This window comes from Pezoporus flaviventris, unplaced genomic scaffold, assembly GCF_033815535.1.
Source record: "Pezoporus flaviventris isolate CSIRO_AGI_PZ_B2104156 unplaced genomic scaffold, CSIRO_AGI_Pfla_v1 ptg000004l, whole genome shotgun sequence".
Lineage (NCBI taxonomy): Eukaryota > Metazoa > Chordata > Aves > Psittaciformes > Psittacidae > Pezoporus > Pezoporus flaviventris.
In genome coordinates, this window is record NW_026892552.1 from 1,977,391 (window position 1) to 2,002,890 (window position 25,500).

A 25,500-nucleotide genomic window follows, 5' to 3' on the forward strand; every position below is an offset into this window, starting at 1 on the left:
GATACTGGGCAAGATCTTTGGGGCTGATGCAGAATGGCTTTTCTTGTGAAGCAGTGTAGTTAAGGCCAAGCTTGTCCCTGAATACAATTAGGAAGGACTGGGTTTCCTGTGTGGATTTCCCAGAGCGGGCATCAGCACCTCTGCCATCAGTGAGATGTATCCTAGGAACTGGGAAGTTGAGGTGGAAATAGTGAAGGTAAAAACAGAGCAATCCAGGAGGTGGTTTTTGTATGTATATGTATTTTGGTTAGGAGAAGGTGGCCAGTTAGTTCCCTGTTCTTACAGAGCTGCAGTGTACTGGGTTTTCTTTACCCTGTCATGATTACAGGTTCTGTTTTCATAGTCTTGTTGACTGTCACTGGTGACAAAAGTGACCTCTTTCTGTCTTTGCAGACCAGAATGTCAGGCATTGGGTCTGACTGTTCTTGTGGATGCTCGTCGCTGTTCACCGGTTCCTGCTCTCTTCAAGGCATTCAGCACACTGCAGGTGAGCATTGAGCCTGGGCAAAGAAACACTAGTTGGCTTGCTGTCTTGCTTGGATGTTACATCTCCGTTTGTTGCTTATGTTTCCATCTGCTACCTGGCTTTCAGTTAACTTTGGGAGGTGGAGTTATTCAGCCAGCCCTGTCTTAGGACGATGATCTGGACTTGCCAGACTGCAGACAAAGCAAAAAACCTAAGCAAGTCTGAGTTAAAGGAGAACACCCCTTCACATCCCTCCAGATTTGCTTCTACCTCTGTGCTGAGAACACCCCATACCCAACTCTAAACACTGTCAAGAGGTATCATCCTTGGAGATGTTGTCCTCTGCACTGCGGGGCTGTGTGAAATATACAGGGAAGAGAAGCATCTGCCTGCTGCAGAGGGAAGGGAAAGACACTGCTTGTCTTCCCAGGTGGCAGAGCTCATACAGCGGTTGATGTGGCTGTCAGTGAATGATGGGAATTGGACGTGCTGTAACTCTGTATTGCTTCAGGTCAAAAGCTTTCATATCAGTTACTTGGAAAGCAAGTGGGCTGTGTTTTCCCCACTCCCAAGTACCTTTTATCTACTGCTGCCAGGAAGCCAAGGAGATGCTGGGATGCAGCTATGACTAATCTTGTTTAAGCAGGTGTTCCTTTTAAATCAGAGCTTAGGTCTCTTAGGACTCCAATTCTGAAAACTGGAATGGGGCAATGTTTTAATGAAGCTGGTGTCTCTGTGGTTTGTATGCTTCAGTGCCACATCTGAGAGTTGGAACTGAGTCAGAAGTCTGTCTTCCTGCTTCCTGGGCTGGGTGGAGCTGTGAGCTCTATCAGTGTGCTCCTTCTCTGTGATGAAAGAGTAATCCGGTGCCCTGCTCAGTTCTGCAGAGGGAACAAGCAAGTACCTTCTCTTCTGTGCTGTGCTCACATGCCAATGGGCTTGCTAAAGCTTTTAAGGATTTTCTTGCCCATGTAACATTCATGGTCACGGTAATGGGATGATTTGGAAATCAGCAAAATGTAGAGGCTGTCCCCAGTCTCATACAAGCATGACAGGAATAAAGCCATTCTAACCTTAAGTTTCCTACCCTCTGAAAGAAGGTAGGGGGAAGCTTTTTGCAGTGCCTCTGTAATATCCTGCTGTGATGTCTATTTGGCTCTGTGCACCTTATTATCAGGGTGGTGCAGCAGTTAGTTAACAGGGATTAATGTGCTGCAAGATAGACTGTTGAAGCTGAGCATGTGCCCCAGGTAACAGTGACTGATGGGCTGATGGCTCTGCTTGTGGTTTTCTGATCATTACCATGACTCTTCTGCAGACTCTGAATGAGACCTGTTCAGCTAGCTCATCATCCGGTTATGGCACAGGAATAATCCCTTGGCTCCTCTGAGATCCTTTAGCACTTACCTCTGTGATCCTACTTTCACTGGCTCTGAAACAAGGATATAGAGAAGTACAGAAATCTGACTTTAACTGCAGTGAGGCAAACTAAACTTTCTGGAGCACAATGAGGTTTGCAGAAGCACAGTCTGTGTGTTCCTCCTTTAAGGTTCGCAGAACAGATCATCTCCTTGGGGTCCTTTCTGAAATTCCTGACACATCTCGCAGTGTCTCTTATCTCTGGCAGACTGTCTCTGGAGCACATTTCTCTGCTGTTCTCTCTACTTTAACAGGATTTTATTTATATGGCTTTTGTGAGACCTACTATGCTAATGTGAGTGTAATCTGTTAAATGTTGAGACCCGGTGTTGCTTGTTCAGTTTTGAAGGCTGGTTTTCCTCTTGCCTCCACACTGGGTGAGCACAGATCGGATGTCCTAATGCAGACTCTCTTCCTGCTGCAGTGTTCTAATATGTTAACCCTAGAGAACCTCCCCGAGGAGGGAAGACTGCTTCCACAGGCTTCTAGGTTGAGATCTGTCAGTCTGAGGAAATACTTCTTCCACTTCTCTATCTTTCCTGAATAAATGCATGAATGGACTTCAGTGCTAATGTACAGCTTCTGGTGCTTACAGGTAATTTTCCCTACAGCACTGGGATACTGTTAGTTGCTCTGCCTAGAGCCACCTAGTAAACTGGCGAGAGCTTCTTATCCTCTCCATCTTAAGGGTGGGGGCAGTTGTGTTCTGCAAGCTTTCTTCCCCCTTCCTTTTTAGAATATGAGTGGTTGGGAAACCTTTCTTTCCTGGGCAGCACCAGGAGCTGGGGCAGAATATGGTGCCACAGCAGAGCTAACTCATGAAGGAGCAGGAGGAACTCTGGCAGTTCTGCACAGAGGTGAAGGGAAATGCACAGTGCATACATGCTGCAAGTATAGATGAGGCTTTTTTCTGTGGGAAGCTGCCTAATGATGCTTCAAAACAAGGATTTCTGAAGAAGTAAAGGATGCTGTGGTGTTTGTTCACAGGTTGGTTGTTCACCAGTAAGCTTTGTGCTGGGGGAATCTACTCAGAGGTGCCTTGCTACTTGGTAGTGCTGAGCTGATATGCTGGTCTGTGAGCAGGCAGGGTGTGGACAGTGGAATGTGTGCACTGGCCTTCAGTGAACAGGTATATGTGGGATTTTCCTCTGCCTGAGTCTTATTGGAGTGAGATTCTTTTGAAGTCTGCAAATCAGGGCAAACACTTGATCCTATGATCTGCTGCATCTCTGTGTTGGATCGGGAAGGGAAGAAGGTGTATGAAGACAACTAGCAGGTGTAAACAGAAAAGCTCTATGCAAACCTTTCTGTTCAAGAGGACTATTTGCATGCCCTGTTACTGCAGAAGTACAGAGGACCTTGGTCTGATATTAGAGACCAGGGACCTCCTACCACTCCATCAGAAGTGGTCACTTTGAGACTGAACATGGTATTTAGGGACTGCCAACCTACACAGGTGTTCCTGGCAGCTTGTGCTTCAAACTGTGCCAGTGTTATAAGTCTGGTCGTGGGCTTCCATTTTGGTCAGGGAGCCAGAAGAATGTTTGAAATTTAAGTCTGAGAAGGACAGAAGAAAGTATTTAATTCTCTTTTTAAAGAATAATACTAAAAGGATAGATATTTACTGTGGTGCTTTCTGAGCTCCTGTTGAGCCCTTCTGTTCTATGCTATCCACACTGTGCCTGTTTTGGGACGTAAGGAGTTCACTCACATATGTAGGACTCTGTCTTTTTGCTTCCAGATAGCTGTTTTTGTTAGTGAAGGCAGTAAGAGTTCTGCAGAAAGCTGCAAGAAGGCTTCCTCAAGTAGCATCCTGCTGTTACCAGCTCTGCCTTTCTCCTGAGGCACTCCTGTAATCTGCTTTAGTCATTTTGGATTACTCCATCAGTCCTGGATGAGAGTGACTTCTCTTCTGCTGTTTAAAGAAAAATATATGTTGAAAAATGCTTGATTTCTTTGGAAATACTACCTCCTCTTAGATTGGAAAACCCTGAACTTCTCCCCTGACAGATTTCTTTGGAAATGGTTTTCCAGTTTCTATTTTCAGGAGTAACAAACAAGCGAGTGAGTGTTTTGGCTGCTGTAACCTCATGTTACACCATCACTACCTTTATCCCTGAGTCAGATTGCAATTCTCATGACTGTTGGAGTGGAAGAGGGATTGTGAAAGAAGAAATTTATTTAGTACCATGGACTGTCTTCAAAGAGTGTGCCTAGTCTTCATCCTTCAGCATCTTGTAGCAGGCACATTCAGAGCTGCTGGTAAAGTTGTAATGCTTCTCCATCCTCTGTTCAGATGAGCTTCAGTATTTACCTAATGCAGCCTAATTATGCAATAAATTCTTTTTGGCCTTTTAACCAGTGTTCAAGTAACAGTGAAAGTGGGAATAATCTGCTTCGGAGAAAGGGATTTGAGAAGACTTGGAAACCTCTCACAGTTTTGGAAGGTGTTTCAGTTGGGATTTTTTTCCTGCCTTTCAAAAAGATCCTTCTTTAGGACTCGATGAGAGAAAGGTCTTTTTCCTCTGCTCTGGAATCTCTGCTGCTGCTTTGACTTGCAGTACTGGATCTCTTTGTGTTGGCACTGTGTCTTGATCTGTGTACTGGGCCCAGTGACAGGTTAGGTGGCTCAGTCTCTTCTGGTCCACTTGCCTCCGTACACTGGCTCTGCTGCTCATGTCAGATCTTTAACCCTAAGCACTGCCAGAGCCATTTATTTAACAGGTATCCCTTGCTGTCACGGCCAAACAGTACTGGAATAGATTTGTTGCTTGGCAGTTCCTGAGATCTTTGCAAAGTCAAAGACAATCTTAGGCCACATCTAGATAGGATAGCTCTTATTTAACCATGTGGCATGACAACTTAAATGGCTGTTCTCCTTGCTATCCTGGTCATTATGTAGGTAGTGGGCCTGTCTCCATGGTCTGGCCTTCCTGCTGTGTTTCCCTCTTCCTGCTGTCACACTCTGTGCCTGTTTCTCAGTTCCCTGTAGAGTACTTCTATAGTTGGAGAGCTGCTCCTGGATCATGGAGTTTGAGCCACAGCTGCCAGACATCCCTTGTGTTTGGACTTTCTGTTGGTTTAACAGTAGCAACAGGTTGCAAGTCCTTGATTGTGTGTTGGCAGTAAGTAAAGACAAGAGATGTTTTGGCACTATGGGGAAAAAAAAACAGTAACTTCCTTTTGGTTAGGAAAAGTAACCAGGAAAGTTATCAAGAAAAAACTTGGACATTGAATATGTGTTTTTTTTCCTTGTCCCTGCAGAGTTTTGTATTTTTTAATTTTATTTTATTTTTTTAGTGTAGCCCAAACCTGAACTCTCTTCGCTTCCTTAAATGCTGGAGGACTAGTTGATGTGAAGGAAACTACTTTAAGGATATGGCCTTGATGCTCTTCAGAATGGCCGTTCCTATAACTGGTGACTGCCCTCCAGGCTTTTGGAGGATATATACCTCCTCTGGAGGGTATAAATACCTCTGAAGGATAAATTGCAATCTCTTGTATAAACCTGGTGTGGTACATCCTCCTGGGCATCCCAGGCAGATCGGTAATGGCTTTGTGCTCTGTTCTGTTGCAGGAAATAGATCCTAATTGTATTCATGGAGTATTGCTTCTGGTTGAGAGAGACCTGACTTTTCGGATGGAGAAACCACCAGCAGGACAGGTAATGGAGCCACTCTTCCAGAGGTTGCTGGGGAGCTCTTGCTGCCCTTTATTTAGCTCTCCAACCAGCAGCTTCTCTGTCCTCTGATGTGTGTTTATCCTTACATGAAATCTCTACAGTTGTTCTCTCTGTTTTATGGCCGTGATCTCTTAGGGGTGTGGTATTTATAGGGTTGTAAAGTTTATGTGAACTGAGCAGATCTGCCATGCCCTGTTTACTGCAGAATCCATCAGTGACATTTGTATGATAATTATGTCAATCTGCTGGGGCCCTTAGGACACAGGGAGTTTTTTGGGCACATAGAAAGCTGTACCAAGGAGCCCTGCCCAATTAACAAGGATAGAGATGCTTTTCACATTCTCCTGTTAAGGAGGGGGGAAATGCTTGGTAAGGAAGAGATCCTGTTAGGCTAAATCCTCAACTCCATCCTTTGAAGGAACTTGTTGCTTTCCTGGATTTTTGCATATCTCATATTTTCTTTCCTTACAGCTGCTGCTGCTGCAGTGGCTGTCTGCTGCAAGAGGGCAAAGAGGAGATGACTGTGAGGTCCCCTTTGCAGCTGAAATATCCGGGAAGACTAACAGGAGGTGTCTGTGCAGGGCTATAAGACTATACAGGAGGGAAAATCATCCCAGCATTCCAGAAAACCCTCACTAGAAGTAAATCTGCCTTGATATTCCATAGCTATATTAGGTGCTCTGCCACTCTGTGGCAGAAACACACTCTGAGAGAAATGAACATCAGACTGTGTCTTAACATCTTTCTCTGCTCTCGCACTCTTACAAGCCACAAAAGTTGACTGAAATTCTGTGCCTGCTGAAACCCTGTAGACTTCAGAGCAGGCCAGGGCCTCCCTTTTGGCTCTTGTGGATGAAAACATTGTGACTATTATCAGGTTTGCTCTGTGTGTGGTGTGCTGCCCCAAAAGGCTGAAGAACACCTAATGAGTCCATTTCCTCATTGCCCCCATGTGGAAGCATCTGAAGTCAGAAAGGAGGCTGAAGGCATATGCATGCAGGAAGAGCTACAGAAGACATTAAACATATTGAAGGACTCCAAAGAGTGTAAGAGGGAGCAGAGCAAAGGGTAATAAAGACACAGGCACGCAGGAGGAATTGGAAACATCATTGCTATTTTTTAAGGAGGTGGAAAACTTCACAATGGGGTGGGGAGGTGGTGTTTACTGTCTGTACCTGAGTTTCTGTGTATGGGATGGCTTCCATGTACCCTCAGGAGCACTTGTCTGTCTCTCTGGTGAGTATAATACTGCTCTGAGGTACTACAGACTTGCAGAAGGTGAGTTATCTGTATCAAGATCTGGGAAACACTAGGAGCAAATAGCTGCTGTGAAGAGTGAAGAGTCAAGGGTAGGGCAAAGACTGTGCTGTTAGACTGTTTTTCCAGGAAGTGACATGGGGAAGCTGGTGGCTGGATTTAACCTCTCAGCTATCCAAACAAATGCAAATTGCAGCACAACGGGAACACGGGAGAGTTGCTCTGCTTCTACTAGGAGGTACGAGCTCTGGAAAAGGCTGGCTACTGCCAGACTTCCATCCCAGCTGTTCTGCTTGGTGAAACGGCACGTTGTGGCCTGCATTCTCTTGAGGTTCACCCACTAAGGTGTACAGCAAGCTTCTCTAGGATTGAATAGATCTCTTAATTTTTTTCTTTCATATTGTAGTGATATGTGCTGTGTGCCTTGTTCCTGTGCAAGATAGGTAAAGGATGCTGGCTTTTGTTACCCTTCACCTCCTCCTTCAATACTCACATCCTAATGGAATATGTGCTTTTTTTTCTTCTATTCCTGTGCAGTTTGAACTTCTCACCTCCATGAAATCCCTTCATAAGCACATAGACAGCTCACAGCTGCCTCTAGAGCTGGATGGGACCTTTCCTTATTGCCACCGGGACTGGTTAATCTTCCGCATGGTGAGTGGGCTGTCTGGTATTCCTTGTGAGAGAAGAAATGGTATGGTAAGGGACTCGAAGTAAGAGGGTCCTGTCAACAGCTGAACATAGAGGCATTAAAAGACAATGGCTTCTGTAACAGCTAACTATGCAAATGAATCTGCCAAAAGAACACTAATACTGTCATCATAACAACTGTGGCCTGCTGTTACGACTGTAGGAGCTAAAGTTTTAGTTTTTAACTCACCTTCTTGAACTGCATTGATTCTTCCTTCCCTTCAAAATAGGGTCAAATCTGAAACAGAATCCAGTTTTGTGTGATATGCAGTAGCAGTTCTCTTCAGTCATGCTTGGAAGTTTAAGGACAGACACTTTTTAAGCTAATCTCAGGAGAAGGTGGTAGTATCATTTTGCCATTGAACTAAAAATCAAGAACTTGAGCTTAATAAAAATAGTTACCTCTTAATTGGGTTTGGAGCAAGTTCCCAGACCAATCTAAGAGCTCCTGAGTGAAAGCTGCAGTCCTTGCAGGAGTGAAACTTGGAAGCTCCTCATAATCAGTTCAGACTTCTAGGAGCGTCTTCTTCCTCCTTTAGATGTAACTGACTTATTTACCAAAGTTGTCATCAAGACCTCTTTAGAAAGCATCTAAACTAAAAATACAGAGAAGGCTCACCCGGGGGGAGCATTTCATTCCTCTTTGAGAGCCAGCTGTGTGAGGTGAGGAAACAAAAGCTTCCCCATGCAGATTCTAGTCAGCGAGTCTTAGGAGCAAGGTAGTAGAGTGGAAGACAGTACCAGAAGTTCGTTCCTTCTCCCTATGGTTTGGCTGCTTTGAGTATTCCTCGGTACCATGATCTTGTTTGACCTTTGTGCTCTTCTCCAGGAGAGTTGTGGATCAAGATACCTACAGTGAACTGTGCTCTGGTGTGGATTAGAGCCAGCCCAGGGTCCAGGGAGGCTGACCACTCCCTGGAAATGTTTGAGCTGGTCCAGGTTAAGCCTCAGAGAGAGAAGGGCTGAAACTGCAGCAGCCAGATGCAGTATCTAAATATGGCACCCCAGCAAAGGGTGCTGCAGCCAGCAGTGCAGTGCACACTGATGAACTGTGGCAGGACTGGAGGCATTACTGGCCATGCAGCACGGTATGTGCAGACTGCCAGGAGTCTGCAAAAGTGTCATTTGTGGCACCAATTTCTGTACACTCATGGTGTGGAGGGAGCACAAGTCCCATGGATCATGTGCTTGTTGAATCTTTCAAAGCTGTATTGAGAGATACTTGGCAAACTGAGAATAGACAGGATTAAATCTCTGCCAATCTGCACATACATAGGCTGTCTTCATGTGTAGTTTGACTTTCTCATCCTGGTAGGTGAAGAGACATCACTTTTGCTTCCAAAAGGCTCAGTTATTTTTGGCTCTGGTCTCACTGCTCTAAGGGCTGCATTGCACGCTGCAGCATTTGAAGCAGGTTATGGGATCACCAAGAGCACCACTGTGTCACTGCTAGCAAGCTGCAGGAGTTAGGCTTAGCACGTGCCAGGTGTTATCTTTTCAACTTATTTTAGAACCCATTTTTTAAACTTGCATCTTAAAGTACTAATAAGAACCTGAGCTGTGCACTAATGGTACAGAAGCCTGATCTTGGTGCCTGGGATTGAATTTGAAGTTTATTTGGCAGTAAGAAAACAGAGAAGCTTTGCAAAAGGTTATGGACTAGTTTTCTGGACAGAGTTGAGGGGAAAAACTTGAGAGGTTTGTTTTGCAAGTTTTTGCACAAACTTGCTTTGTTTGTGCAGAAGGAAGGAGCATGATATCAGACTACTTCGTGTTTGTATCTTACATTTTAACATGCAAAACGTTACTAAAGGGAGTTAGTGTAGGAATCAATATGTATGGGTTGCCTATTTATAGGATGGTGTGATGTGATAATGACCCACATATTCAACCCCTTTAGGTCTGCAGCTATGTGGCAAAGTGTTTATTTCCTGTCTGGATGATCTCACCTGCATCCTGCCTGCTAATCTGTCACTGCTGGAGTTGTTCCAGCACTCTGGGGAGGAGGGAGTTCAGCTCAGGAAGAGTCAAACAGCTGTTTTTTTTTCATTTGTTTTGAGCACTGTTGTTTTGGAATATCTGATTTCAGTAGCTGGAGGGTGGCATCTGACAAGATATAGGCTTTATATCACTGACTTTTCTAAAAAGTACTGCCTTGTGAACCATGTAAAATGTTTGGAGTGTTTCCCCCACCCCCACTCCCAAAATGAGGAGGGATTTCAGATTTTTCAGTAGGTTAAAATGCTTAATTTTGGAAGATTTCCAGTTTCCTGATCTTTCATTTGCATTACTTTTGACGTGAAATGATTTAAGGTAGAGAAATTCCAAGTACTCATTCTGTGTTTTGTTCCTCCAAAATTCATACATAATGATTCATCTTAGTGGGAAGTTACAAGAAAGAATGTGGGTGCCACAAGTGGAATGTGGGAAAAGCAGTGGACTGCTTTTTCCTTTTCCTTTTCCAAAGCATGACCCATAGCAGCCATGAGTATGTAGGTTTGTAATGTCTGCATCAAGGCCTTGCTGGGCACTCTTGCAGACATAGCATGGTGCATCTGAAGCCTCTGATGGGCCTCTCTGCTGATACAGAGAGGTACAGTTGAAGCCTTTGGTTAATGTGTTTGATCCTCTCTTGATTTCTGTACTTCTAACCTTCTGCAAGCTGAAAAGACAGCTTTCCTGTCAGCTATGAAACAATACTCTCTGCCTTGGTCCTTTCTTCTTGTAGAAGCTGGAACACTTGCTACATGGATGCCAAGGTGCTTGTGCCTTCCTCCAGGGAGCTATTCATAAAGTGGAAACTGGAAAATTGCCAGGAAGAGCTGAGGTAAACATGTCCCTCACTTTGTATCAGAGAGACAGACAGCAGGACGATGGGTAGCTGCAGAAGAGTTGTAGGTTTTAATTTACAGCCTGTAGTAGCAGAGTGTTCCAAGTACTGTGTGTCACTGTGGAGCTGGCAGGACAGCAGGACTAGTAGAAGCTAACCCAGATGAAGTGACAGAGGCTTTGCTATGTGTAGAAGCTGGCTCTTTGATCCCTCAGCATCACCCAGAAGATCCTTTCAGCTGTACTTGTTGCTGACGGTGCTTGCTCTAGTATTGGAGCACATTCTAGCAGCTCCACAGCTCTGAGGCTCTACTAGCTTTGGTGTCTCTAGTGCTGAGCAGCTGCCTTGGACTGTGCCACAGGAGGTTGGCTTGAATGGCCTGGAATAAAGTTAGGTGACAATATAGACAGTGTTCGCCAGGCCAAGGCTGTGCTGTGCTTCCATTTTGGGGCCTTTAGAGCAGAAGTTTGGAAGTGGGCACGAAAAGGAAGGTACAAAGACCAAGCCTGTGTTGTTGCAAACACTGTATTTCCTAACTCTTGGGAAGCTGCTCTACTACTTACATAGTAAGAAATGCTGCCAACTCTGCACTGAGGGTCCCAGTAGTTAAAGCATTGGCTTCTCTGGGCCTTCAGGTATCTGTGTGTATATCACGAACCTTTCATGTGCACCTTTCCCACAGCCTGGAGCCATGCAGAGCCAGGCTCTTAAGACCAGTAGGAGCCAGCTGTGAGTGGAAGATGAGGCTGGAATGCTTGTTCTTTCCATGCCTTGCAAATGGAGCACGGGCAATGGTAGGAATCAGGTTTCCATTTTAGCCTGGTGGGGAAAGTATCTAGAGTATAAGGAATGCTGTTTATCATTTTGGGCTTGGCAGCCTTGACAGAAACAGCTGTGGGAACCAACCTTCCTCTTCCCTTGGGTGAGCCAAGGTGAGATGTGGTTTATGTGTGGTTTTGGTTGGGTGATATTTTTTGCCTGTTACCTCATTGCCTGTAGTTGCAGAAACTGCTCATCTTGATCTTGCCATCCCTGCAGGAGGCAGCTGTGCTGCTGAGGAATTACAGGCAGCTGATGAAGAATGTTCTTGAAGATGCACGGCTGGTCAAGCTGCAGCTGGAGGGGGGAGCACTCCTGGCCAGACTGCGGAAGGAGGAATCTTGTGTCACCCTCACCCACGACTACAGGTGAGCCCCAAGAGTGGGAGAAGAGGTGGAGATGAGCAAACAGCAGGCTTGAGAGTGAGATGATCCATCCTTGGTGCAGGCGAGAGCGCAGCTTCGTGTAGTGAGGACTTGTGTTGAAAACAGCAAAAGTGAAAAGTGTAATGACTTTTACTCTTTTTCTGACTTCTTCCTCAGTCTAAAAACTTGTCTGGGTGGATTCATTTAGATGGTTAAAGCTTTTTTTCCAAACCAAATCAGCGAAGAGAGAGAGGGATATTTTGTGCACCTCTGAAACACAAGTCTTAATTGTTGATGCCAGTGATAAATGTTTAGGTCCAGGCTATCATTTTCCAAGGACCTGAACTGCGAGGAATGCTTTCTGGCTGAAGCAAACTCAGTTCTCCTCACACCCTCGTACAGTTTGCACAACCAAATATTCACTGCCCACTTGCAAAATTGGTATGAAAAGCAGGGCCTAAGAAAGACCAGCTGTTTGAAATCCCCAGGGCATTGCACAACTCCTGTTTGTACAGTTAAAGCACCTGAAGCCTATCAGCATGTGAAGGCTTCTGTGCTATGTGCTGTGCAAACAGCTGGCATGTGGGTGCAGACGAGGGCTCAGTGGGTGGCAGGGCTGCCTTGCTCTGATTCATCTCTCCGTTGCTGTCACAAGCTGGGAGGTTTTAAGGGAGGGAGTAGAAAGGAGATAATAAAATAACTTAGAGAGTATCTCACACGAACAAAGAAGAACATTTCTCTTTGAAAAGTCATCAAGTGGATGACAGTGCGAGTTGCTACCCCCCACTGGGAGGCTGAGGTCGGCGCTGAGTGAGAGGGAAGCCTGGGGACAGGTCTTGAAACTTTCTTCTCCCTGCTTCCTGTGAGTCCTGTCAGCAGCTCTTGCAGCTTGGTTTTAAGCTTAGCGTGTATTCTTGCACAGAGAGGTGATCAACTTTGAAACCTGATCTGACAGAGCCCCTAAGGATAATCTATTGCTTTGATTAGTTTAGCAAGGGCAGGGGCGGGGGATATGCATAATTCTCTGTTTGCACAGTGTGTGGGTGTATGCTGAGGCTGTATAACATGTTCTCCGTTTAATTTGGGTTATATTTGTTGCCTGCCAGTATGAATGGAGAGCATATGTTGTGGGTCCTTCGGTCTGAGGAGTGTAGATAAAGATAGTGGGAGAAAGATCTATTCTAGCCTGTGGAGTAGTTGCAGAAACTAAAATCCATGCAGTATTTTAACTGAGGAAGTGCCTGCTTGTCATGTAACTTGGATCAGAGGACTAAAATCCACTGTTCTTTGTTCCAGGATCCTTTCAAATGGGAAAAACCCCCCATCACTTGACCAGAGAACTCTACATAAGGCGTTTTTGGGTTTAGATCATGGCTCTGCACTTGCTCCATCTTTCCAAACTGGTGTGCAGATATTAAAGGTTCAGAGCTCTGCTCACGCTGTAAATGCTCTGATGGTTATGATTTTCAAAGGCTTCTTTAACAGAGAGGGTCAAAGCAGGGTAGGGACAAAATATTGTAGTTGGCTTTCTAAGCTAGAATGGAGTGGCTCTTGGTGTATGTGTGTCCAGTATTAGATTTCTGACCAGTGACGTGCGAAAATGGAGGAGGGCTGGTTGTGTTTGTGCTCTCAGCATTGCCTGTTGTACTGGATTGGATTCCACATCTATTCCCCTAACACTTGAAATGAAATTATTTACAAAAGCAAGTCAAATGGCTTTATCCGTCTGAGCTACCTCTCGGGTTCTAATGTTAATCATGTGTTACATTGGCTTAATTTCTTCTTTTCTCTTGTGGTGCAAAAGCCTGATCAAGCAGAGTCATGACTGCCAAGACTTCTTAGTCAGAAGCTGAGGCCAGCTGTGAACAGATATCTGTCCAAATGTGCAAAAATTTTATAGAAATAGAGGAAGGGAGCAGTTTCCTGGACTCTTAGTTCCACTTAATTAAAATGTTCCAATCAAAAGTGCAGAACTAAAGGTATAAACTGTGATTTTTATTTTTTTTTATTTTTTCTAAGAGGCGTAAAAAAGACAAGCCCGGCTGCACCATCACCTTGGGATTAAAAAAGCAAGAGATTGATTTACCCCTTTTTTTTTTTTTTTTTTTTTTGGGGGGTGGATATGTTTTTCCAGCTCTGACAGCTGAGTTTCTTGCTAGTTTGTGACTTTATGTGGCAAAAAGAATAGCAGCAGGTGGTAAGAACAGAGATGGGTGAACCTGTCTGAAAGGCCTGACTGCAGGTTAGGGAGCATATGACAAAATAGGCCCGGAAGCAGCGTTGTGCTCTGTGCAGACAGATGATATCAGCCAGATACCTATCGGGAGCACAGAGCAAACAAGACTTGCTTTAATCTTTCTTTAGTCGTGGAACTCTTCCCTTGGGATTGATTTTTGGCACATTTCCCTGCTGTGCCCTCCTGGAGATCTGAGATGCCCTTTGGAGTGTTGCATGACACAGAGCAGTAGGATCTCACTGCTGCTCAGGCCTGACCTGGGCTTTGCAAGGGTTTGCTAAGCCAGTGACACAGCTCCTTTCCTGCAGAAATCGAACTCATCCCATCGGAGATGGCTCATGCAGGAGAGATGCACTGTGGTGCATCCACATGTTTCTGACAGATGCTTTCAGAGCCTCTAGGAGTCATTCCTGGATGGTCCCGTCCCGAGAGATACTGTAGTGCCGCAGCAGTGTCTCTGACCGGTAACTTTACTTGCTCTGTTTCCAGTGTGAGCTGACCAGGAGTCTCCGTACTCCTTTCTCCGCCAAGTACCACTGTAAAAGATAGCCCTGCCCATCCAGGTGCTTATCCACAAAGGAAAAAAAGATTTCTCCAAGCAGTCTTTCTGGGTTTTTCCCTTTTTCTGGCTTAGAAAGGTGAAGCTATGTTACAGAATACACATCGTGCTTGCAGCCCACCGCCGGGAGCAGGCTGAGCAGATATGGTGTGCTTGGCTGGTCCCACAGTGCTTTTCCACCTCCAGGAAGACATGGCTGAATTTGACTTACAGTTGGCCTGGGTGTGGTACTGGTGAGCCAGTATTTTTGTGGCACCTCTTTCAAGTGCATAGTGTGGCCACCCAGAGGTGCTGGTGGACCGCTGAGGATGGCAATGCCACTGATTTACTGTGGTGGAGCTGGCTGGCTTCAGAGCCACCATATCTCCCTTCACACCAACGGCAGCACTGGAGGCTGAGTACTTCTCCAGGTCTGTTAGCTGAAAGCTTCCAAGTTTTGCTCTCCCAGTCTTCCAGGGATTGAAATGCCAGAACTATTAGCCTAGCTGAAGTTCCTCTAGGTAAGAATGGACAAATGCCACAGAGACATCCATCACTTTAATGCTATTAATACTTATTTTTACACTTTTGGACAGGAATTTTTTAATAAACAGTCTTTTTAATTAGTTTCATAAAATTGGCTAGCAAGTGTATCCTTGGTGTCAGGATATCTAGTGTATTGATCAACCAACCTGTGGCTTACAGGCCACTCAACTCACTAAGTCAGTGCTGGAAAGTGGGTTAATGCATTGTTTATTTTGTGATGTAATTTGAAGGCTTCTCCAGCCTTATGATAGATGTGTCAGAGGAGCTGCCAGAAGTCGGGCAGCAGCAGTGGGAGCTCTTGCTAAAGTGTGGCTGGGCAGCTAGTCAGGGAGACTTTTAACCTGGTCTTTAGCCAGACATTTTCCACTGTTCTCATTATTGCTGCTTTTCCAGCATAGCCAAGAGCTGGGAATGCTTGCCTAGACAAAGTGTCCAGTGATGCCTTTTGTCCTGTGGATATGCAGTGAGTCAGAAGTGGAGCAAAGAAAATCTAAACATCTTCTGTTAATATAATGGTGCTTTATACTGGTTGAACCAGAGTACACCTGCCATGTGCCTGGCCCCATCAGCAAACCTGGCTTCTCAAGTGTGGCACAGGAGTGGGATTGCATTATGCTCTGCATGTCCGTAGAATCATGGAGTCACAGAGTGGTTTGGGTTGGAAGAGACCTTAAAGCTCATCCAGTTCCAGCTCCCTACCATGGGCACAGACATATTCCACTAGAGCAGGTGCTCCAAGCCCCATCCAACCTGATCTTGAACACTGTCAGGGATGGGGCAGCCACAGCTTCTCTGGGCAACCTGTGCCAGGGCCTCAGCACCCGCACAGGGAAGAACTTCTTCCCAAGATCTCATTTCAGTGTCCCCTCTGTCAGGTTAAAGCCATTGCCCTTTGTTCTGTCCCTACAGGTCATTGTCCAAAGCCCCTCTCCAGGTTTCTTGTAGCCCCTTTAGGGACTGGAGCTGCTCTAATGTCTCCCAGAGCCTTTTTTTCTCCAGGCTGAACCAGCCCAGCTCTCTCAGCCTGTCTCCATAGCAGCGCTGCTCCAGCCATTGCAACATCTCTGTGGCCTCCTCTGGACTCACTCCAACAGCTCCACTTCCCTCCTGTGTTGTTGCCCCAGAGCTGGATGCAGGACTGCAGAGGGGTGTGTCAGGAAACCAGAGTAAAGGAGGGGGAGTCCCCTTCGTGATGCAGCCCATGATGCAGTTGGTTTCTGGGCTGCAAGTGTACACTGCTGGGTCATGTTTTGCTTCTTACCAATCAACACTTACCTTAGTGATCAAGACAGCCACAACATTTCGTGTGAGAGCTGGAAGAAAGAGAAAAAACTCAAATGGTGAAGGAATAACCAGGCTGGGTGCTGGCTCTGTGCAGTATGGAACCAGAAAATGTATAGTCTTATCTCTCCAAGCTCCTCATCGGAAAAGAATCTGTGTGTGTGAGCTGTGAATAAGCAGCTTATAAATAGATGGAGGAGTGAATTCTCCTTTTGTTTGCAAAAGGCAGCAGAGTTAGTCTCTGTACTTGGAGGGTGGAGAGGCCAGAGTCAAGAGCTGTTTTTGTGAGCTGGCTATTTTTAGTGTGCCTCAGTGATCTGGTTGGAAGCTCTGGGTGGGGACCTGAGCCAGAGGTAATAGGCAGTGTGGAGCTGGCTTCCTGAGCAACACCTCCCAGGTTCCTGATGCTGGACCTGACTCAGTTGCAGCAACAGAGGGTGGTCTTACAGCTAACAGCTTCCACACATGGTATTGAGGCACTAGGTCTGCTTGAAGCTGTGGCCAGCTGATGATGCAGTGGGCTATAGCTGTGTGGTGCTGTATGAGCTCGTATATGTGGGTCTTCAGCAAGACTCCCATTAGTAGCATCTCCAGGGGTGCTCCAAGGCAGTCACATGTACCCCTGTGGTGTCTGATCTCCTTTGCTGGAAGTAAACTTGGGTAATGCACAGGCTCTCAGGGGCTCCAGGAGGGAGGGACTGCACAAGCACCATCCAAAGCTCGGTCTGTCTGGGATAGAGGTGGAGAGACTAAGCTGATTATCCAGGGGGTGAGGGAAGAGGGGAGACAGGGGTCTGGTGTGTAAGTCCCAGTCTGGAGGGACTGGGGTTACTTGGCCTTCTTAGTTTGGAAGGTAAATCACAGAATGATTGAATCAACCAGGTGGAAAAGACCTTTAAGATCATCAGGTCCAACTATTACCCTGAGCTGATAGCTGCTGCCATGTGCTGGTGGTCATACCCAGGCAACTTACACTGTGAAATCCTTCCTGAAGGTAGTATTGTCTCCTGCCATCCCCCTTGTGCATTACAGATGTGTTTGTTGCAGTGCTATGGCCTGTTTGATGGTTGCTTCTTTGTGTTTGTATGTTCTTCAAAAGAAGGCAATGCCTGTATACCTCTCATTGATGCCATTTTCCTGGCTTGCTTAACTGGTGCTTGTTCATCTTCCTGCCTCTCTGGAAGCTTTGGGAACCTCTCATGCTCCCACTTGCTACAGTGCACACTCCTGACATAGACTGTGAGAGGCATCCTTCATTGGAAGGTGTCCTATGTCTGTTTCTCCAGTGGCCCTAATCCTAAAACCTTCATCTCTTGGATAGGACAAGCTCTTGATACACCTTGAAGCAGGGTGAAACCCTCTGCTTACATCCTGGCCTCACAGATGGACAGCTTCCTGCCACAAGATGCCTCTGTGCTGTTGCTGTCGACGCAGAAGATGCTGACAAACATTAATGCATTTGCCTTCAGCAGTGGCAGTGCTCTTCCTTGGGCTCATTTGTTTGTGTGGGGTGGAGGGAGGAGCACAGGGCAACATTTCTATCCAAACACATACTCTGCTGCTTGGTATTCATCTTCCTTACAGTCTAACCTGTTCCCTTTGTGGCGTGGTGGCTTTAGCCTGGTAAAAAGCACTTACACTCACATTAAACAAACCTAGTTGCTCTGCGCATAGAGGAGCATTGGAGCCGTTGTTGTTCTGAGTGGATGAAGGGCTGTGTGGAGCCAGTCATGGCACTAGCAGAAAGGTAAAAGGTTGCAGAGATCTGGCTAGGTAAGTTTTAGTTGTTCTGTTAGGCTTTTCATGAGCTGATACCCTTCAGCTCCATTTCTGCTATTTATTTTCTGCTGTCTTTTGTTTTAAATCTTCCTGGATTCAGTGGGGAATTTACCCAGAAGGCTCTGGTTTGGCTTGTTCTTTTTTGCAATGTTTTTCATGCCAACAGGGCATTAGGTAATTAATGCCACACTGGTTTTTATCTGTTTAAAAATATTAGGGAAAAAACTACAAAAAGTTTCCAGCATAGGATGTTAACTGAACCTCCTGAAGTTTCTGGCTCAGCCCAGACTATCCCCCAAGCACTGATTTTTATACAGTTATATTGGGGTGGATGTTTCTGTCGCTGGGGTAGTTAATGTCAGAGTTACTGCTATTATGTGTTTCATAAACACAGGGAGTTTGCAAAAGGACAGTGGATTGGGGAAATAGGTGTGTGACTTTAAATGACAGTGGGTGTGTATTTGAGCAGGGAATCTTGATACTCAGGTGGTCCTAACTCTGGGTATGCAGCTGTTAGACTAGGGAAGTCCACCTAGATAACAAATATAAGCATAAATAGGGATGAAGACAAGGTTTGGAGGTGGAAGCTGTTTATTGAGGGTTGAAAACCACAGCATGCTGTTCCCAGAATGGTGTTTCCACATCCTATCTCAGGCCCCACTGCAGGGTGAGCTTTTCCCATATGTAGGCTACTTATTGGTTTGGGATTTCTTATACTATTTTTACTTTTCCAGTCAGTTTTATGGATCTTACTGGGGTTTAAAACCAACCAGAGTCTGAACACAGTTTTATTGTAACTGAATTCAAGCCAGGCTGGGGCTTGCAATCAAAGGTAGCAGCTTGGGATCACGCATGGGTGCTTGTATAACTGCAAACATCAATCCCTTTACTTTTAAAAGGATCTCAGAGTCTGTTTCTGCTAGAAACATGTTTAAATGAACTGTGCTCCAGAAGAGCTATTGTGGTCTGTGGTGTGTTGGATTAATTGGGTGGGTTGTTCCCAGTGCATGTGCTCATTGGGTAACCTGGTGAGGAGGGGTTCAGGCAGGGCTGTGGTCTCAGCTAGATCCCATGGTCCCATCATGAATGGCAGGAATCCCACAGGCAACCCTAAATTTGCTCACAGCCCAGAAAGCCAACCGTATCCTGGGCTGCATCAAAAGGAGCATGACCAGCAGGTCGAAGGAGGTGATCCTGCCCCTCTATTCTGCTCATGTGAGACCTCACCTGGAGTATTGTGTATAGTTCTGGTGTCCTCAACATAAAAAGGACATGGAACTGTTGGAACAAGTCCAGAGGAGGGTCATGAGGATGATCAGGGGACTGAAGCACCTCCTGTGTGAAGACAGGCTGAGAAAGTTGGGGCTGTTCCCCCTGGAGAAGAGAAGGCTGCGTGGAGAACTCATAGCAGCCTTCCAGTATCTGAAGGGGGCCTATAGGGATGCTGGGGAAGGACTCTTCATTAGGGACTGTAGTGACAGGACAAGGGGCAATGGGTTAAAACTTAAACAGGGGAAGTTTAGATTGGATACAAGGAGGAAATTCTTTCCTTTTAGGGTGGTGAGGCACTGGGATAGGTTGCCAAGAGAGGTTGCGAATGATCCATCCCTGGCAGTGTTCAAGACCAGGTTGGATGAAGCCTTGGGTGAGATGGTTTAGTGTGAGGTGTCCCTGCCTATGGCAGGGGGGGTGGAACTAGATGATTTAAAGGTCCTTTCCAACCCTAACTATTCTATGATTCTATGAAACTTGGTGTTTGACCCCTGGGCCTTTTGAAGGGCACTTTGGGGTTCTAAAAAACTGCACCAGTTCCTCAAATACTTTTACTAGGTAATTAAAACCACTGTGGCTATTTGTGTGCTGCAAAGAATAATTAGTTTATTTAGCAATAGCTGCATTAGCTTCCCCATGGACTGGTTGGATTCTAATCCCAGCTGCATGTGAAGTTTTGATCTTGTAGAGCTGGAATGTGCATTTGAGGCTGACTTCCTTTAATGGGATCATTACAAATATGGCAGTTATGTAGGTTGCTACCAATATGCATTAGTGGCAGTAATTGTGTTTCTCTTCCTGCAAAACAGCCCTGAGGCACACAGGACTTTCCCTGCAGAGCTGGGAGGATTTATTCCTGGAGCATTGCTCAGGGTGCTTCAGTGATTATGTAGCCATGGTGTCAGCACAGATGATCATAAAATCACAGAAGGTTTGGGCTGGAAGGGACCTTAAAGCTCATCCATTTCCAAACCCCTGACATGGGCAGGGACATCTTCCACTAGACCAGGTTGCTCCAAGCCCCATTCAACCTGGACTTGAATACTGCCAGAGAAGACACTTTGATTTCCATTTGTGTCCTTAGATTAAACCATCCTTCTAATCTCTTACTAGCCAAATCCTGTTCATTTTCTCTGTGTGCTTTTCTTGTTCTATTTTGCTTTGAAAACTAAAGTGTAACTTTCCAAGGCTAACTTTTTTTGGAGGATGGATTCAGCCAGAAATGGTCTTTCTAAATTATAGGTTTAAAATTACCCTGCCATTATAGAAGAGCTTGTCACTTCTCCAAAAAACTGAAGACATTTGGAACCTTTTCCACTGAAATGATAATTGCCCAATGAAAACAGGATTTGGGGAGACATAAACTGACATCAAGCTACTCCTTTTTTTTGCTATAAATTATATTGACTCTGCACTATTGCAAAATTACTTTGATGATTTGACTGTGGAAGAATGTAGTGAAAGACTATTATTACCATACTCACATGTGCAGGGGAACTGCAATGCATCCAAACTCATCCAAGCTTAGACAAGACTTTCCACTGACTTAAAACTTTTTTTTCACAGAGTTGTGCAGCCACTAATAATAAACCTCTTTAAGGTTCATAACAGCAAGGTGCTTCCCTTTGTGTGGCAGGATGGAAGTAGGTTTTGCTTCTTCAACTAAATTTTCAGTATTTGGTTTGTTTCCTCCAAGGTGCCTCAAAGATAATGAAGGGACCGGAATGAAAAACTCCAAAGTGATTCTGAAAAAGAAACAGTTCTCAATACAAGGTATCACTTTCCTATGCAACTCCCTGTTGCAGGATATTGTTGAGCTTACTAGTACACTGAAATGATTTAGAAAGAAGGTTTTTAAGATATGGATGGGTATATGTAAATAGGTAAACAGCTGCACAGAGATTTGGGAGAACATGCTTAATGTCCAGTGAGCACTGGAAGTGCCCAAGTGAATTGAAGAAACAAACTTTCCCATGGACTGTGAGTGGTTTCTTTGTTTGGCTGAGTTTGCCTACCTACTTTATACTACAGGGCAGAAAGGATCATATTTTCCTCTGTGTAAGAGAGTAAAAGATGGAAGTTAGTGAGCAAGCCTGTCAGGCTGGTAAAAGTGAACTGTCAGGAGCTGACAACGTATGAATGAAGATGCAACAGAAGACCAACAACTGGACGCTGAGGTTTTTAATGAATGCCTCCCAAGCAGGGCAGAGCATGTGAAAACAGTGTGGCTGGACCTTGAAACAGAGAACTGGGATGCTGAAGGGACTTGGTGGAGAAGAAAGAGGAGGAAGAGAGATGGTGTAAGGCCAAACCTGAAGTTCCTCTGGTGCTCTGAGCCAGAGGAGCTCTGAGGAGCTGTTTGGAAACAGTTTTTCTATGGTCAGCCTATGTGCAGTCACTCAGCAAGGCATAGACAGGACCAAGGGAAGGGGCAGCTGTAGGGTGTTGGATTGTGCCCTGCAAAGTGTATCAAGAGCTTTCTGCAAGCATTCACAGAAAACAAAATGACTTAAATAGCAAGAGTAAGTGATTTTGGATGATATATACCCTCAACAGTCCAGCTTCCAGATAAACCAAGAGCTAACTTCCAGCCCTCTGAACTGAATTCTCTGTCCAGTCCCTGTTTATATTATAAACTCCTGAACACATCCTCAACTGTCTCTAGATCAGTTTGAGATGCCTGTGGCTCAGTCAAGCCAAGGCTTTTCATGTGTGCATTCAGCCCCAGGGAGTCACTTTGCTTGCCATTGAGTCAGCTGAGATAGGGGAAGATGACTGAGTACCTGGAGTGGTTTGCTGGTCATTCAGGCCAGTGCTGGCCTCAAGCGTGCTCCAGCAAACTGGCCTTGTCATAGAGTCATAGAATGGTCTGGGTTGGAAGGGACCTTCAAAGCTCACCTAGTCCACCCTCCCCCTTGCAATGAGCAGGGACATCTTCAACTAGATTAGGTTGCCCAGAACCACATCCAGCCTGGTCTTGAGTTTCTCCAGGGATGGTGCATTTCCCACAGTGTCCACAGTGACACAGTGAATTCACCTCTGCACAGTGAGCTTGTGATAGGCCTATTTCTGTTTGTAAGAAAATAGTTAAAACATGGCTTGTAATTGCTTCCTACCCCTTTGCCTTGAGGGTGATTTTTATACCCCCTAGCTGTAGTGGTTTTTTCAGGAAAGCCGGTTTTGTGATGCTGGGAAATGTGCTGACTGTTATGTGGGAAGCTGTAGGATTTAGAGCTTTGCAGCCCAGGCTATAATTGATTTCTTTCAAGGAAAACTACTCAAATTTGAGAAAATTGGGGGCCTGTTTCCTCCTTCCAGCATGGAAAAGAGTGGGACTCCCTGGCTTGCTCCCTTATGTCAGATCACACTCTGTGCTAGGTCAGCCAGTGCAGGAGCTGGAACTTGTGTTTCAAGTTGCTACACCATAAGGTTATCATCTTGTAATACCTTGTTAAGCATTGAAACCATGCATGCTGTCTCTATCATGAATTTGGGTGGACATAAGGACTTTCATTACAGAAAGGTCTAGTAGGTCAGTTTAGCTTGTTGATGTGATGCTACTCCTTTGATAGCACTCACCAAAGTGATTTGCATGGAAGCTCAGAGAAAGGTTGGAAAATATCCTGCCTCACGACAGGATAATTTCAGATGTTTGCATGTAACAGCCTGCAGAGTTACAGGTGCTTGCTTGCCTGTGCCAGTGGGAGAAAGAGGCTTTATTGTATCCATGTACTTTCTTGCATTGATGAGAGCATTCAAGCCAGCGGAGACTTCAGACTCAGGGGAGTACCACCGAAGGGTGTCTGCTGTCTGGCCATCATTGTGCTAGAGCCTCATGCAGAAACCTTACAGCTATGCTCTGCTGCACGAAATCCACCAGCAGGAACATTGTTGCCAACTTCCAGCCATCTTCCTAACTGTTTCTCATTAACTGTCCTAGCTGTGTCACTGCTGCTGACGGGAACTGGCCTGCACAACCTGTGCTAGAAATACACTTCCCAGTGCTTAGCCTGGCCTGTGGTCATGGCTCTGCTGCTGGAAGCTCCTGGGTTGGATCTGGGTCTGTCCCTAGGAAAGTATTACAAAACAGAAGGCTCCTATCAGCACTGTTTGTTTATGGGGCTTTTGGGAAACGGAACCAGCATTACAGCTGCGATCTTTCCACTAAAGCTTGCGGATTCTCTGTAGAGAACCTGCCTCCTCTGCACTGCAGTAGCACTGATCATAGTCCATTTGGTTATTTTTGGCTGCTCTTTGAAGAAATTAATTCAGTCTGATGGCATTTTGAAGAGGAAAAACAAAAGTGTCTAAGAGCCTGAGTTTTGAGAAGCCTGTTTTGAGGCTGTTGCGCACTGAGTGGAATTCTGAATGGAAAAATCCTGTGGGTTTCTGCTATGCAGAGCTAGTTGTCCAGATCCTTTGCACTACCTTATGTCAGTTAAGTACTGTCTAAAACCTACAGAATGGTTGTCACTCAATGCTTTTTTTAAATTGCATTTCATAGGTTCAGGATTGCCCAAGACACAAATAAATGTGTATCCTGAATTGCTTGTATTAATTTCTATTAACAAAGCTTTCAGAGTTTTATTAGCTCCCTGTTTCACAAGTGCTTTGGATAACTTAAATAACATGGTAAAAAAGCTATGCTCTCAGAAGGTTGTAAGACCGTGGCAGAATGAAAGCTGGCCTAGAGCGATTGCAGGAGATGCTCAGGCTGCTGAGTGTGCCAGTGTAAAGCACAGCTGAAGGAGGCTGTAAGACTTTGTTGTAGGTATCTGTTGAGTCCTTGTAAAAGGGATTTTACTACTTGTAAAAGGAAGAGAAGTCTAGAAGTAGAAGAAATAGAGAAAGAAAGAATAAGCTTGGGTGCTATTCTGTCCTGGATCCTGTCTGTAATTCACCTGAGCTTGTGCTGAAGAGGTGTTGCACACAGCTGAAAGATGGCAAGATGATGGGTATTAGTAAATTCCTTGGCTCCAGCACCCAAGGGCCCTGGGCTCCAGCCTGAACTCCTCCATCCCTGCCTCTGTGCAGAGGATGTTACCTTCTGCGTGTGGCCAGACTGACTGTGGTGTTGTTGCCTGCAGGTCTTTGGTCAACATATCTGCCTGTGGAAGACAGGGAGCTCTGTCTGTGAATCTTTCCAGCACAAACCTGTAAAATTTGATTTCCCTTGGCTCTGGGGTGCTGTACACTGTGGTTTTGTTTGGCTGGTGGAAATTCTGACAGTGAGTGGGGCATCAGGTGCTTCATATAGTCACTCAGGAGAGATTTGCTTCCTTGTGATTGCTTGTTTACTTACTTAAATTTAATTCAGATGGTGGTTTTGGACACAGAGACTGCCTGACCCTGTGTTTGTGAAAGCCCATTGATGGGCTGATCTGTGTTCATGAAAAGCTGAAGGTCCTATCTGAAAGAACAGTAAATTTTGCAGGGATTCTGACTGAGAGGAGATGCTCTTGTCCTTCCTGCCAGGTTGTTTGCATTGGGATCAGTGTGGTTAATCCCAGGAATATGCAGGAAGCAGCGTTATACTCTCCTGTTCTCCACATGGAGATGGCCACTGCTGGTCCCATGGTGAGGATGACTGAAGTGCTGAGGGAAGGACCTAATGTGAAACCCCTGACCAGACCTATATCTCCTTGCAGAGATGCTCTTGATGCTGCCAGCATGCTTTATAACCAAGTTGATGAGGGTGTTCACCGTCTGGTGATGCTGTCAAACAAACGCATCCAGGAACTGGAGCTGGTGATGGAGTTCGAGAAAGTGGAGGAGTGTTTTAAGGAGGTAAGGCCTGTCTGTCAGTTCTGGTGACTGCTTGCTGCCACCCTCTGACTCTGTATTCCACCAAAGGTACTGAGCCTGTTGATCTGTGTGAAGGTGTAAAATGAAGCCTGTAGGCATCCGAGATCAGTACTAGGACCAGTTTCACCATTGCTCTTCCAGGATTCTGGGCTCTTCTCCTCTGAAGAGAACTGGATTTGCAAAGGAGGCTGTAGCTTACCTGTTGTTTTCACAGGCCAAGGTGGATCCAAGAGATTTAATGATCTCCCATTTGGAGGCAGACACTTGGACGCCATGCCCTATGTGTTCAGGACAAGAGGTGTGATGCAAGAACCCAGTAAAGACTCACTTAAGCACACAGGTTCCTATACCAAACAGAAATGAAAAAAAAAGGCACAAAGGCAGTCTCTGCAACCTGTCCCTGGTTTAAGCTGAACTACTTCTGATGGAATTGAGCAAACCTGACTGCTCCCAGCTTGCTTTAGTTGCAGATCACCAATGACAGCATCAGTTGCTCCTGTTTTTAAGCCTGCCTA

General features: G+C 45.5%; 1 protein-coding gene across 4 annotated transcripts in view; it reads left to right on the top strand.

Moving 5' to 3' along the window:
• PLEKHG4 (pleckstrin homology and RhoGEF domain containing G4) overlaps window positions 1-25,500 on the top strand; it is a 90,019-nt gene that overhangs the window by 35,364 nt on the left and 29,155 nt on the right. For all 4 annotated transcript variants that reach the window (XM_061445456.1, XM_061445457.1, XM_061445458.1 and 1 more), the window contains 6 exons: window positions 394-487; window positions 5,463-5,549; window positions 7,362-7,478; window positions 10,243-10,341; window positions 11,383-11,531; window positions 24,829-24,967. In XM_061445456.1, coding sequence (XP_061301440.1) covers window positions 394-487; window positions 5,463-5,549; window positions 7,362-7,478; window positions 10,243-10,341; window positions 11,383-11,531; window positions 24,829-24,967 — 685 coding nt within the window. The remainder of the gene's footprint in view (window positions 1-393; window positions 488-5,462; window positions 5,550-7,361; window positions 7,479-10,242; window positions 10,342-11,382; window positions 11,532-24,828; window positions 24,968-25,500) is intronic.